At 44.9% G+C, this 15,236-nt stretch overlaps 1 protein-coding gene across 3 annotated transcripts in view; it reads right to left on the bottom strand.

Moving 5' to 3' along the window:
• PDZD8 (PDZ domain containing 8) overlaps positions 1-6,149 on the bottom strand; it is a 96,327-nt gene extending 90,178 nt beyond the window's left edge. For 2 of the 3 annotated variants that reach the window (XM_082424750.1, XM_082424752.1), the window contains exon 1: positions 13-2,717. In XM_082424750.1, coding sequence (XP_082280876.1) covers positions 13-878 — 866 coding nt within the window. In that variant the 5' untranslated portion in view covers positions 879-2,717. Of the gene's footprint in view, positions 1-12; positions 2,718-2,905 lie in introns of those variants that run through there. The other variant, XM_082424751.1, reaches the window with a different exon arrangement.
• Positions 6,150-15,236: the final 9,087 nt, after the last annotated feature.

The following is a 15,236-nucleotide window of genomic DNA, read 5'->3' as shown; positions in this document are numbered from 1 at the left end:
CGCCCCTCTCACCTGATCTTGTAACTCGGGAGGGTGTGCTTGCGCTTGATGACTTTCTTGAGCTGGTTGACGATGATGGAGGTGAGCTGGGGCATGGGCCGCCCTTCGAACTGGGAGCGCACCTCGAAGTCGATCAGCGGGTCCTCCACGAAGGAGAAGAACCAGTGGGTGAAGGGCACGCGGGTGAGGACGAAGCGCAGCCTCCCCACCACCCGGGACAGCTTGACGAACAGGTAGGCGGACTTGCCGAAGACCAAGTCCACGTCGATGGCCAGGTGGAAGCCCCCGCTGTACTCCACCTCCGCCTCGAAGGCCAGCTCCTCGGGGGAGGTGGCGGGCAGCGCCTCTCCCTCAGGAACGTCGGGCTCCCCGGTGGCCGAGGGCACCACGGGCCGGAGGAGCCGGATGGTCTTGATGAAGGGCACGGTCTCGCCCAGGAACACGTCCCGCAGGCTCAGCCCCTCCAGCAGGCGCCCGGCCGTCTTGGTCTGCAGCAGCTCCTCGAACTCCACCTTGATCTTCTTGGTGACCCAGCGGCGGGCCAGCGCGGTGTCCCGCAGCTCCCGGAACAGGAACAGGATGGTGGCGTTGAGGAAGTAGCAGGTCTCCCGCGTCGGCGGGGCGGGGGTCTCGGGGGCCGGAGTCGTGCCGCCCTCGGGTGGCCCGCCGGAGGGCTCCTCAGCCCCGCCGCCGCCATAAAGGTACTCTCTCAGGGCCAGGTCCGGCACCGGCTTGATGTAGCGGAAGCCGTCGGCCGCGCGGGCGGCCTCGTCCGGCGGCGGCTCGGGCTGTTTGCGGTAAAGCAGCAGGAACTGGGTGAGCAGCGTGAGGAAGGAGCCCAGCACGACCGACGCCAAGATCATGAGCAGCAGCCCCATCCCGCCACCGCCACCGCCTCCGCCCGGAGCGCCCGCGCCCTTGCCCCCGCGCCCACAGCGCCGCTTTCTTCACGCCACCCTCCCCCCTGCCTCCATCTTGAGGACATCGGGCGGCGGGGTCTGGGCGAGCGGCTCCCTGGGCCTCGTCCAGGGGGCTCCGGACGGCGCACTGCAGCACCCCAGCCTGCGGCGGCCCGCGCCTCCTCAGAAGCTCCCGGAGGCGGCTGCTGTGGTGGCGGCAGCGGGGGCGGGAGGGAGCGGAACGGCGCCTTCCTCCGGCCGCCGCTTATTGGACGAACGGCGCGTGACGTCAGGAGCGTACTCGCTCCCGGCGGCGTCGTCTGGCAGCCGGCGCTCGGGCACGCGTACGCGGGTCCTTCTTCACCTCTCGGGCGCCCTTCCAACCCCGCCCCCACGCCAACATTCCAGTCCCACGCGATACACGTGGCTGTCACTTCTGAAGCCGCTGCGCGGATCTGGGAGGATAACTGGGGCCACCGGTTGGAGGATAAGGAGGCCGGGCGGAGATGTCGTGGCGGCGCGTTCTTGACCCCACTCATCCCCTTATCTTCTAATGCGCCCATCCCCCCTCATTGGCCGCGGTCCCTGTTACCCCTGCTGCAGTGTGATTCTTCCACTCCCGTCCCTGAGAATGGGCTGGCGGCTTTCCCTGCCGGGCAGCGCCGCAAAGGATCTGAGCTGGCCGTTCGGAGACTTCCCAAGCCGAGGACAAGATTGCACTGCCTCTGAGACCGCCGCCGCCGACCATCAATCTGACCAGCAGACGCTCTGCGTCCGCGGAGGGTGGGCCCTGGGAAGGAGGGACAGAGAAAAAAGGAGTCAGATGCGGACTAACTTTACTACCTAGGCGGATATTCGAGATTTAATCGAGAAGGACATTAAAAAAAGAGCCGGTTTGAGGAATGATGAACTTGAGTGGGATGAACTTGCCAGATGATTGGAAGATGAATAATTACTGTCAAGCATCGCAGTGCGTTAAGCCCCTGAGTGTATTACCACATTTAGATCATTTAAGAGACAGTTATAGTTAGCCACCACCCATTTTACAGATGCGAACACTGGCGCAGAGAGGCAAAGGAAGTTGCCTAGGGTCACACAATGGTGCCTGGTTTTGTCTAAAACTAAACCCTAAGTCCTTGGTCACTACTCAGTACTAGGTTACCAAGATTGCTAGAGTTGGAAGGGGGCTTATTGGTTCCATGGTGCACAGGAAGGGGGAGTTAGGAAGGGGGGGGCGGTGAGGAAAGACTTCAGGGAATTTTGCACAAGGTTGCACGTTGACCAAAGCCATAGAGTTAATGAAGCCAGGTTGCCCAGCAACAATGTTATCCTCCTGCCATCTGGTTACTTCATAAATGCTTATGTGCTCCAACCACATAGACAACACAAAGATCCACCCCTAGTCCCACAAGGGTCAGATATTCCATACCTAAAAGTCAGGTTGGTTCTGGCTGGCCTTAAGGGGCCAGGGCAGGGCTCCTCTTTAGCCCTGGAAGATCCCCAAGCCAGTGACTGTCCTGAGTCTGGGTGATTCTAGAACAAAAAACAGAATTCTGACCCAACTGGAGCAGGTACAGAACTTTGGAACCAAGCCGTTCTCATCTTACTTACTCATCCCCAGGTGTGAGACCAGAATGGCTCCTTTGCTGCAAAAATGTTAGCCTGGGGCTTCCCTGGTGGCGCAGTGGTTGGGGGTCTGCCTGCCAGTGCAGGGGACACGGGTTCGAGCCCTGGTCTGGGAAGATCCCACATGCCGCGGAGCAACTAGGCCCGTGAGCCACAACTACTGAGCCTGCGCGTCTGGAGCCTGCGCGTCTGGAGCCTGTGCTCCGCAACGCGAGAGGCCGCGACAGTGGGAGGCCCGCGCACCGCGATGAAGGGTGGCCCCCTGCTCGCCGCAGCTGGAGAAAGTCCTCGCACAGAAACAAAGACCCCACACAGCCAAAAATAAATAAATAAATAAATTTATTTAAAAAAAAAATCTTAAAAAAAAATAAAATGTTAGCCTGCTGAGAGAGCCAGGCTCAAAACCATATTCCACATTCTATCGAAGTCCAGAGCCCTGCCGGGATATCTGGGAGCTCCAGGCAGCTTCTTTTCTTGTGATCATCTCTGGGCTGCTGTCTCAATTCTACACTGTTTCAACCCAAATGGGAAATGTAGACCCTTAATATCCACCAAAAACCTTATTTATAATACTACTGCACCATTGTAATAAATGTCACAGAAGCTGGAGGTGGGGTGGAAGATTATCTGAGTAATTTTCACATTACTGAGATACAATATCCTCAAATTGTGTATTAATCCATTCTGCATCTTAAAATATTCTTCAACTACCTCCTTCCCCCATAAGAAAAGTTGGTGATTTTCCTGGGAGTAAGTTCTCAGTCTCACACTCCATCTTGCAGCCTTCTCCCTTTTCTCCCCTCCTCCTACCTCATTAGTAACAGAACTCCCATTTTATCATGAATGTCAATGCATTGAGATAAAAGACACTTATTCCCCAATCTCCCTTACATCTAGATGTGTCAATGTTACTGGTTTCTGATATGTAAGAAGTTGTGTAGGACTTTCTGGAAGTCTCTTAAAGGGGACTGACTCAGCTGGAAACTACACCATTTTGCTTTCCTCTCTTTGTTCCTCCTTCCAGCTGTCTGGAATGCAGTCATGATTTCTGGAGCTCCAGCAGCTACTTTGGATCTTGAAGTAACTTTGACAATGGAAGCCATATGCTAAAGATGGCAAAGTAGGCAGATACGCCTAGATCCCTGATGACTTCTTGGAGCTACCATAGCAGCCATGGATTTTCTGTTATATTTGGTCAAACCTAATCTTAATTGTTTCATCCAATAACCATCCTTCCCAAGTTGCCCCCTCCTCTATGTTCCCTACCATTCACCCACCTGTCCAAACTTTGCTTGCCCTCCTTACTCCCCCTCATTCTTTTAATTCTATCTCCTTAGTATATCTCAAGCGTGTCCTCACTTCTCTAGCCCTATCACCAGGCCCTTATTTCAGGCCCTCTTCTTTTCTCTTGCAATGACTTTAGTTCTTCGTTATCTCCTACCTAGTCACTCTGCCTGTCTTGCCTCCTGTAATCATTCTCCACACTGTTGCTACAATGATCTTTCTCCAGTACAAAACTGATCTTGTCACCTTGTAGCTAAAAGTTCTTCAGTGGCTCCCCACAGCCATATTCATAATAATGGCTATCATACATCAAGAGCATAGTAAATGGGAAGCATTGTGCTAAGCACTTTAGAAGCATTTACACTCCCACAATTGTCTTTGTGGTAGGTACTATCATCTCCAGTTTATGGATGAGGAAACAGACACTTAATGCAGATAAATAACCTGCCAAAAGTCACTAAGTTAATAAGTGGAGGAGTGGAGATTTGAATAAACTCTGTCTAACCCCAAGGCCTCTCATTTTAGGTCAATATTCCTTTAGGATACAGTCCAAACTCATTAGCATCCTTTGTGAGCTTGCCTTTGCTTACACTTCAGCTTCTTCTCTCACTACTCCAGAAGTAGATTTTGAAGATTTTTTTCCTGTCTTTATTTTTTTAGGTCCTTGTTGTTTATCTATTTTATATATAGTAGTGTGTATATGTTAATTCCAAACTCCTAATTTATCTCTCCCCCCCACCTCCACTATCCCCTTAGGTAACCATGTTTGTTTTCTATGCCTGTGAGTCTATTTCTGTTTTGTAAATAAGTTCATTTGCATCATTTTTTTAGATTCCATGTATAAGTGCTATCATATGATATTTGTCTTTGACTTACTTCACTTAGTATGATAATGTTTAGGTCTGTTTATGTTGCAAATGTCATTATTTCATTATTTTTTATGGCTGAGTAATATTCCATTGTATATGTATAACACATCTTCCTTATCCATTCATCAGTCGATGGATGAAGATATTACTGATGAATTTGCTTTCATTAAAGCCAGAAAGTAAAATTATAATAAATGTTGTTTGGGGTACAAACAAAATATTTAAACTTAATGTGAACTTTAATATATCTACTTTTCAAATTTACTATATTTTTTCAACTACTTTAATGTTCTGGAATAAACTGGCCATTAAAATATATTAAAAGGTATATACAGGGATTCACATGTTGACTGAAGAAAGACACACAACCTAAAAGTTGCAAGTTATGTTTTATTTGGGAAACTTACTGAGGACTACAGCCTGGGAGACAGCCTCTCAGATAGCTCTGAGGAACTGCTCCAAAGAGGAAAGGGAAGAACCCAGATGAATAGGAATTTTTGCTGAAAACAAAACAAAACATGTAGTCAAACATCAAAAGATTACTGCTAGTCATGAAAAACAGACATCTCGAGTTAACGATATTAGTGCTTTTCTATGTATGGGAAGATGCAAGAGTCTGGGTTCATTGAAGTTATTCCTTAGATATGAATCTAAACTGTCTAGGGCCAGTATCCTGTTTTTCTCCATCCTGAATTTTCCTCAGGGCACACTGCAGGGGTTAGCTGCAGTGCCTGATGACTTGATGGTGGGCAACATTCTTTGTTTACAGAAATGGCAGGCAACTTTTTTTGTCCACCCACATTTGTCCTTTTGTCTCAGGATCTGGTATTTCTTGGCATGGCACTGTCAGATCCTGTCTTTATTTAAAATCTTGATGTTTTGTTTATCATAGATAACATATTATTTTTATTTTTTAGATGCTGCATTAAATGTTACTTATCTTGTTGATTGGTTTTTTTGGTGCCCCTTCAAATTTTCTGCCCAAGGTGAGTACATCACTCACCTCACCCTAATCCTGGCCCTGCTCTTCAGCCATATGGGACTGTTTGCAGACTCCTAAACACACAATTATCTATCTTCTCTTATTTTTGTCAGTCTTGCCTAGCACATGGTGGGTACTCCATAAATATCTGTGGATGTGAATGAATGCTTTTCCTTCTGACCTTAACCCTTTGGTCCCCCTGCCCATTGTCTGAATAACTCCTACTTGGGGTTTTTTAAGACTGAACAGGAGGGTCACCTCTACCAGGAAGTTTTCCCTGACTGTTCACACCCCTGTCCCTCCTGACCTCATCTAAGTCTGGGTTAGAAGCTTTTCCATTGTCCTCAGTGCACTTTGAGGTCACCTTGGAAACAGCATTTCTTGTCATGTTCTGAGATTCCCTGTTACTTGCTCGGAATCATGAGTCCACTTGTGAGCTTCTCAAGAGCAAAGACCATGGCTTTCTTGTCTCTGTATCCTCAGCCCGCAAAGCACATACTAGGAAGCATGCTCATAGGATGAATGGATGGAGAGATGGTAGAGTGAGATCTGCTTTAAGATATAACTGGTAGCAAATTGCAAGTGGAGTCTGTATGGAGGGAGAGTGAGATTTGTGAAGAAGCTTTGTCAGAAGCCAGACAAAAGTTGATCAGGGATTAGGCTAAGGCAGTAGGTTGGACTTATGAGACATTTTAGAGGAAAAATCAATGGAATTGGTTGGAATTTAAGTGGATGGAGAAGAACTCAAAGGCAACTGAGGTTTTATAATTGAGTGAGTAGGAAGATGGGGGTTCCATAAACAAAGACAGGCAACACAGGAGAGCAAGCCGTAGGCCTATCACCTACACATGGTCATGGACCCAGAGAAAAGAGAGCGCAACCATAATCAGATTCTTATTAGATAGATGAGGCCTTAATCAGTATTTATATTCCTCCTAAGTTCTTCTCCAAACCATTCCACTTTTCTCTGTCCTCTGAAGTTGCTTCAGCCTGGGCCATTGTCATCTTTTGTCTAAATTCCTGCCACTGCCTTCTAATTGGTCTACCCACCTCCAACTTTCCTTTCCTTACTTTATTCACCATTCTCAGCCAAGCCAAATTAAGCTATTCTCTGCTTAAAATCTTTCAACAGCTCTCCATAGGCTTCTGGATGAAGTGCTGATTCCCGAGCATGATCCCTCAGGCTTTCACGATCTAGCCCTTGCCTACATCTTCCACTCCGTTTCGCGATATGCCCCCACTTGTGGCTGTGCTCCAGGATTCCTAAAGTTCTTGTGATTCCCCCTTGTCCCTTGCCCTTTCTCCTATCTCTAGGCCTTTGCACATGCTACTTCTTCTACCTGAAACTCTTTCCCTCTTCCCTTTGTAGGCAACTGCTACCCTTCAAGTTTAAATATTTATTTCTAGGAGACTGTCCCTGGTCCTAGCCTTAACTTGACCCCCTGCTACGTACTCATATAACAACCTATTTTTCCTGATGCTTGTGACAGAGACTGCTAGTTGCCTATTCACATTACATACAGATGTGATGACTGGAGCTGGAATGGCCATCTTACAATCATGTGATAACCTTGAGGATAGATGCCACACACTGAACGTAGTTAAACAGAAAGATAGAAGAACCTTGGGACACTAATGATATTGAAGCTGTATACAACCTTGCAATCCTCACCTCTGGACTTCTTCTACATTTGAGAAATATGTCCTTTAAGCTGTCACGCCAGTACTTCTCAGGTCTCTGTTGCTAGCTGCCAAATGCAATCCTGATAAAAGTTCAGCACACCTTTTTGTTATCACTTGTACAATGTGTCTTATAAACCACAGTGTTTCCCAGTCCTCAACATAGATCTTGGAACATAGCAAGTGCTCAACTGATATTTATGAAATGAATGAATATATTCACATGACATCCTCTCCACTTTTGGTGAGAAAGAGCTACCCTAGTCTCCTGAAACTTTGGGACCACTCGTTTGAAGGAAGAGGCTAGGGAGGAGGGAGAACTGATACCAGAATGCCCCAGTAGACTGGGAGAAGAGGCACTGCTGTTGGCTGTGCTCGCCTGCAAGGCAGGGGAAGGTAACTGTGGGAGAGAATAACAGGCTGCAGCAGCAAGAGGCTTGGAGACTGTTAAGTCCTTGAGATCTATTGGTGGATCCAAATCTACTGCTGGGAATCAGTATAACTGTTGGGGTCCCAGGCACACTCACCTCTTCTGTATTTATATTCACTCCTTAGGTGATCTAATCCAACCTCATGGCTTCAAATACTATCCATCTGCTGTGCTTCCAAATGTATTTAATCAGTCTGGACCCCTCCCTTGAACTCCTCTAAGAAACCCATATATCCTACAGCCTACTGGACATCTCCATTTGGGTGTAGAATGACTTAATGTGTGCAAAACTGAGCTGATATTCAACCCCACTGGTTCTTTGGGCAGGCTTCAGTTAATGGTGCCTCTGTTCTTCCAGCTACTAAGGCCAAAAGCCTTGTGTTGTCCTTGACACCTTTCTTTTGCTCATATCTATACCTGGTTTGTTGACAAATCCTGTTGGCTCTATCTTCAAAATATATTTGGAATTTTACCACATTCATCATCCTGGTTCAAGCACCAGGTTGGACCTGGATTTTTGGAGTGGACTCTTAACTGGCCTCTCTGCTTCTTCCCTTGCCACCCTGATGTCTGTTCAAACACAGATGCCACAGTGATTACGTTAAAGGACAAGTCTGATTGTGCCACTCATCTGCTCAAAACCACCAGTGGTTCCTGTGGTGGGCAGAATAGTGACCCCCCCAAAGATGTCCACAACCTAATCCCTAGGACCTGTATGTTGTGTTAGATGACAAAGGGGAATTAATGTTGAAGATAGAATTAAGGTTGCTACTCAGCTCACCTTATGAGAGGGATATTATTCTGGATTATCCAGAATATTATCCAGTTATGTCCAATGTGATCACAAGAGTCCTTAAAAGTGGAAGAGTGAGGCAGAACAGAAGAAAATCAGAGTGATGTGATGTGAGAATGACTCAGTGCACTATTGCTGGCTTTGAAGCTGGAAGGGGGTTAGGAGCACGAAATGTGGGCAGCCTCCAGAAGCTGAAAAAGACAAAGAGCCTCCAGAAAGAAACACAGCCCTGCCCACAGTTTAATTTCAGTCCAGTGAGATGTGCTGGAAGTTGGGCTTTTGACCTCCAGAACTGTAAGAGAATAAACTTGTGTTGTTTTAAGCCATTAAGTTTATGGCAATTTGCTATAACAGCCACAAGAACTAATACAGTTCCCGGTCACATACAAGGTGAAAGCTGAAGTTCAGCAGTGAAGTCCAAAGTTCCAAATGACCTGGTCCCTGTTACCTATCGTCTCCCACTTTCCACTTTATTCACTCTTCAGCCACAGTGCCCTCTTGATCCAGCCATTAATCTACAGCTTTGTAGAGGAATGAATGATTTTGAAACTTCATTTTCCAGAAGAAAGAGAGGAGAGGTGACCTGCCCCTGGTGCCCCAGCAGGGACTTGAACTCAGGACTCCTGCCCAACTACCTGTGGGCTACTAATTCTATGGTACTTAGCTTTTACTTAAGTTTCCTCCCCAAGAAAGTCTTGTGGTTACATCTCCCTGGCCACCTACTGGTGTTTAGATTCTCCTCCAATGCGGTTATCTTTCTTTTGACCGTATTCCTTGCAGAGAGTAGCTCGTTTCTTGTTGTCTGAAATTCAAAGACAGAAACATTTTCCCTTGAAAAGGCAGGGGAAGATATTCCCAGGGCATCAGATTGTAGTGACTGAGACAGCCAGCTTCCTTAGGAGGAAAAGTCAGGCCTGCCTTTCTTTCAGCCAAGGAGGTTTGCTGTGTGGATTCCTGTTTATACCCTGTAGAGTGATTTACATAGAAACCAGGACACATTTCTAAGTGTTGTTGGCCTTGTCGATCTGAGTGCAAACAGCCCTCCTTATTTTGCTGACCTGGCACTTATAGTTCCAAAAGAGAAGGTCTGATTGATTAGCTTCCTTCAGTGGAGCCCCCAAAGCCCTCTACCCCACATTTGTGCTGAGTCACCTCAGTATTGATCAGCCTGCCTTGTGTCCAGCTGATATATGTGTTGCAGGCTGCTCTGGGACTGATCTCTGGTCTGCTCAGCTCTGGCCACAAGAGCAGAGGTGGCTTCCTCTACAAAGCTTGTGGGTACCGGCCTGGCAGATATTACGGGCCTATTATGTCGTTTGGATTTTTTTTTTTTTTTTTGGTCTGCCTAACATTGCTTTCATTTGGGAACTCCCCTTGGATCAGGGGGTCTGCAAACTTTGTCTGTAAATGGCGAAGAGTAAATATTTTAGGTTTTGTGGGCCATCAGTTCTCTGTTGTAGCTAGTCAATTCTGCCACTGCAGCCAAGCGCAGCCATAGGCAGTAGATAAATGAGTGTGGCTATGTTCCAAGAAAACTTTATTTACGAAAATAGGCAGGGGGCCATAATTTGCCTACTTCCTGGTCTGGAAGGCCTGGAACCTTGCCCTCTATTCGCAATCCATCCTCCCTTGCCTCCGCTCAGAATCTTCATGCTCCAATCCACAGGGTCCCTTGCTCACAGGGCTCCCAGCCTGGAAAATTCTCCTGAACCTTTGTATGGCTAACCCCTACTACCACCTCGATCATTGCTCAAATGTCATTTCCTCAGGGAAGTCTTCCCTGATTCCCCTAGTACACTTTCCTAGGGCACCTACCGTTCCTTCATGGCATTTTGTATCATCGTTGTAATTTTCAGTCTTTTCATGTTAATTTGCTGTCTGTCTCCCCACTAGGCATCAGGGTGAGGCCCTGTCTGTTTCGTTCAGTAACTGGCATAGTGCTTAGTGCATAGTAGTAACTCAGTGTGTATTTCCTGGAAGAAAGAGAGAGAGACAGAGAGAGAGAAAGAGAGAGAGAAAGGAAGGAAGAAGGAGTCAGTCTTCTGAACTTGCCTGTTAAATGACTGCGCATCTAAGAGTAACAGAAATAAATGGGACATTCTACTTACCTGTGCATTGTTGAAGTCAGGAGAACAGGAAGAAATGGCAACACTGGCACTCCTCCCCACCTATTCAGACATCTGGTAGCCTTTGGTGCTTGGGGATGTTCCCTGGAGGTGACCTCACATCTCAGGTCTGACTGCAGAGTTGGTGGGGACTTGTCCTCACAGCCCTTTCTTCTAACACCCTGACCCTCTCGCATCGCCTTCCTTCTGTCCAAGCTCCCAACAGGATGTGCATCAAGGTCGTCTCCCCTAAGTGCCCTTTCCCAAAGTTACTCAGGCCTCCTGGGATCAGATCCCAGATCCAGGACTTAGTGGTTATATGACCTTGAGCACGTCACTTAAACCCTCCAAGCCTCAGTCTCCTGTCTGTAAAGCAAGGATAATAAAATTACCTGTGATATAGGGCTATCGGGAGGCTTTAATAAGGTAATATGCAGAAAGTACTTAATAGGAAGTCTGACATATACTTAGTATCAATAAGTTATTACTAGCTAAATTTTAGAAAAAGAACAATCTGATTATCTGATTGAAGGTATCAGGCCCATCCTTAAACTATGTGTGATCAGGGCTAGAGTACAAATGCTTGAAATATTTGAAAATTATAAATCAAGCTGTTAAATAAGATTTGTCTTCTCCCTCTACATTGACAAATATGGCTTCACAATGGCAAAACTTTTTAAAAATTGGAAAACTCTAGTTTTTACATGACTGAAAGATGGCAAAATAGCAAAGGCAACTGAATTTAATTATTATTGTTCATGTGCTATTGAGGGCCAAGAAATATTTGCATCGTAACAAAGACTCCTACTCAACCCCCAAAGAATCCCTGGGATGAATGGGACCTTAAAAGGCAATTTTGAGCCAGAAAGATGTACAGCGCCTCCTGCCCTCACTGTCCCTTACTGCCCCCCACACATCAGAAGAATGGGGTTCTTCAGCACTGCGGCCTCATTCTGACTCTGCACTCTCTATGCTTTTGCTAAGCAGAAGTAGAGCCACAACTGTTAAGTAACAAAAGACACAGCAATCAAATGCTTTACTTCTTTATTTCCTGATTGATAGCAGAGTTTCAGGGAAGTACTTTGACAAGTAACTCAATAATAAACACATCAAAATAAAACAGAACTAATGAAAGAAGAATAAGATACTGATCTGCAGAAAATGCCAACACTATATTTTTTAAGTCAGGAAAAAGTCACCAAGATGTATTGCTCATAAATGCCTATTAAAAGCCTTTTGAAAACACAGGTACCTGCAACGGGCTAGACCCTCAAATAAAAACTGAGGTAAGGATAGAATTCCTATTTTACAGAGAGGAAATGGAAGCACAGAGAGGCTAAGCAGCATGCAGAAGGTCACACAGCTACTAAGTGGCAAGGGAAGAATTCTAATCCAGGTTCATCTGCGTCCAGATTCTGACCTGGTGACCACCATGACACACCGGCTCTTTGCTCCCTACTGCCTCACATCCAGAGAAACCAAATAATCAACATTAGTGAAGAAAAATTCAGTCGGAACCCTGGCTGAGCATCTTTATTCTTCTGAGTCTTCAGTTTCTGCAAAAAGACAAATAAGTCTTATAAACACCATGCAAACAGTTAATAAGCATGTGTTAAAGTGTTGGGTTATAAGATGTTGTAAAACAACACTTACTGACCTACCCTTTCTTATTGAGTAAAAACCTGACCGCTGAACTTTAAATTACCTCTTCCCTCTAATTACAAAACGTTGACTTGCTTAATCTTAGTTTTGAAGACCAAGCGGCTTTACAACATTATTACAAGTTGAAAAAGTGCCAAGAGGACCTTGAATAGCAAGATGGGGAAACATGTTGTAGTGCTATGAAGATACGGACAGTATCTTTATGGTTCGTTGATATCTTTATGATTAGTGAGATTTTTAATAGCTTTGTTGAAATATTTTTCATATACCATAAGATTCACCCACTTAAAGTGTATAGTTGATTAATTTTCATATATTTGAAGTTGTGACACCATCACCATGATCTAATTTTAGAACATTTTCAACACCCTAAAAAGAAACCGCATGCCCATTAGCAGTCACTCCCCATTTCCTCTCACCCCAACTCCAGGCAATCATAAATCACCTTCTGTCTCTCTCTATGTGCTTAGTCTGGATATTTCATGTAAAAGGAATCGTACAATATGTGATTTTTGGGTCACTGGCTACTTGCACTTAGCATAATGTCTTTAAGATTCATCCATGCTATAGCATTTATAAGTATTTCATTGTTTTTTTATGACCAAATAATATTCCATTGTATGAATATCCAATTTGTTTACGCATTTAGCAGATGTTAGACATTTAGGTTTTTCCACTTTTTGTCTATGACGAATAATGCTGCTATGAACTTTTGTATACAAGTTTTTGTGTGGACATACATTTCCATTTCTCTTGGATAGATACCTATGAGTACAATTGCTGGGTCATATGGTGGCTCTATGTTTAACCTTTTGAGGAATGGCTAGACTGTTTTTCAAAGCAGTTGCACCATTTAACATTCCCAACAGCAGTGTATATGGGTTCCAATTTCTCCACTTCTTCGCCATCGCTTGTTTTCTTGATTTTAGCCATCCTAATGGGTGTGAGGTAGGATCTCATTGTGGTTTTGACGTGCATTTCCCTCTTGTCTAATGATGATCTTCTCTGGAGAAGTGTCTATTCAAATCCTTTGCCCATTTTTAAATTGGGCTACTTGTCTTTTATTATTAATTTTTATTATTAATTTGTTCTTTGTATTTCTGGATACAAGTCCCTTCTCAGGTATATGATTTGCAAATATTTTCTCCCATTCTGTGAGTTGTTTTTTCACTTTCTTGATAGCGTCCATTGAGGCATAAGCGTTTTTGACTTTGATCAAGTCAAATTTATGTCTTTTTTTCTTTGGCTGCTTGTGTTTTTTGCATTATACCTAAGAAACTATTGATTAACCCAAGGCCATGAAGATTTACTACTATATTTTATTCTAGGAATTTTATAGTTTTAGCTCTTTCATGTAGGTTTATAATCCATCTTGAATAAATTTTTGTGTATGATGACGTAGGGGGTCCAACTTCATTCTTTTTCATGTAGATATCCAGTTGTCCCAGACCATCTGTTGAAAATACTGTTCTTTCCTCTGTTGAATGGTCTTATACCCTTTTCAAAAATCAGTTGACCATGAATGTGAGTGTTATGTCTCAGGAGTCAGGGAATCCTGGTTGTCTGTATATATTTAAGAGAGGTGGGCCAGAAAGCTGACGGGATCTTTGAGTATGTTGGTGGGCTTCTAGATTTTGAACTTTGCTATAGAATGATCTGAATCAGCCATTCTTAGGTTAATTGTTCATGCTATATCTTTAGATATTTCCTCTTGGGCAAGTCAGATTCCTTAGAGAATGCTCTTTGATTCTCCTGGCTTGAAGATAAAGACCAGAATGTCAGGGTTCTGGGAACTGAATAAGGGCAGAAATCAGGAGGAACTCAGAGATCAGTATGCATCCATTACTGATTTCCCATTATTTTAGTACAGCATTCCTACCCTCAGCTGTGTTTTACTTGCTCCAAGGGTCATACCTCCAGTCTTCTGCCAGGGTGAGAGAGGGGCAGTCACCAGTGATGTAGAGTGGGAGAAGGGAATCTATTTCTCAAACAGCTTTCAACCAGTCCTCCTAATTTTAGTCTCCCAACCTCACCCTCATTTCTAAAGGTATGCAGTGCCACTAATTCCTGAGTCTTTTGCATTTTCTCCACATTCCATTATTTCATGTTAGCTCTCACATTCCCCATTGCCAGTTTAGGATTTGGCTTCCTTGTGTCTGTCAAGTCAATTAACACTCATCTATCTGCTTTCTAGAATTTTGATGTTGTCTCTTAGCCTTGTCCTTGTGGGTTTAAGTCTTACAAAAAATTCCTTTAATATAGTTTTAAGTGAGGTTTTAAGAGGAGGAAAACCAGATGCTCAGCTTAATCCACTCTCTTTACCTGGGAATCTGATAACCATCTATTTTAAAAATACCAGTGAAAGGTGAGTGAAGGAGTGGAGGCCTTTCTTCTCCTCATACTCCATTTTTCCCTTGGATTCTATTACTCTGTCCTCTCCCAACTGATGTCTGAAATCTCTGATTATTTATTTTGGTTTCCTTTTCTGCCTCTTCTTCCTCTCTCTGTCCCCTAAATTATAGGAAACTCCATATTTGGGTCCTTTCTGACCTTTCCATCCTTTGCCTCTTTAATAGCCTTCATCTCAGAATAGCCTTTCCAGACCATGCCTTCTAAGCTGCTCTCCCAACCCATTACTCTGTCTCATTTCCCTGATTATTTCCTTCATAGCACTCATCACTATCTGAAATTAAGTTTATTATCTTGTGTATTCTGTCTCTTCCCATCAGAACATAAACTCCACGAGGGCAGGAACTGCATCTGTCTTGTTCAGTGCTGTATTGAGCAGTACCTTCCTGGTGCATAACAGGTACTCAGTAATGCTATCTGAAGCAGTGAGTGAAAGATCTGACCTCTCCCAGTGTGGAGAAAAGGGAACCCTCCTACACTGTTGGTGGGAATGTAAG

Source organism: Balaenoptera physalus, assembly GCF_965194825.1.
Source record: "Balaenoptera physalus genome assembly, chromosome: 14".
Lineage (NCBI taxonomy): Eukaryota > Metazoa > Chordata > Mammalia > Artiodactyla > Balaenopteridae > Balaenoptera > Balaenoptera physalus.
This window is presented reverse-complemented; position numbering and strand designations above follow the sequence as displayed.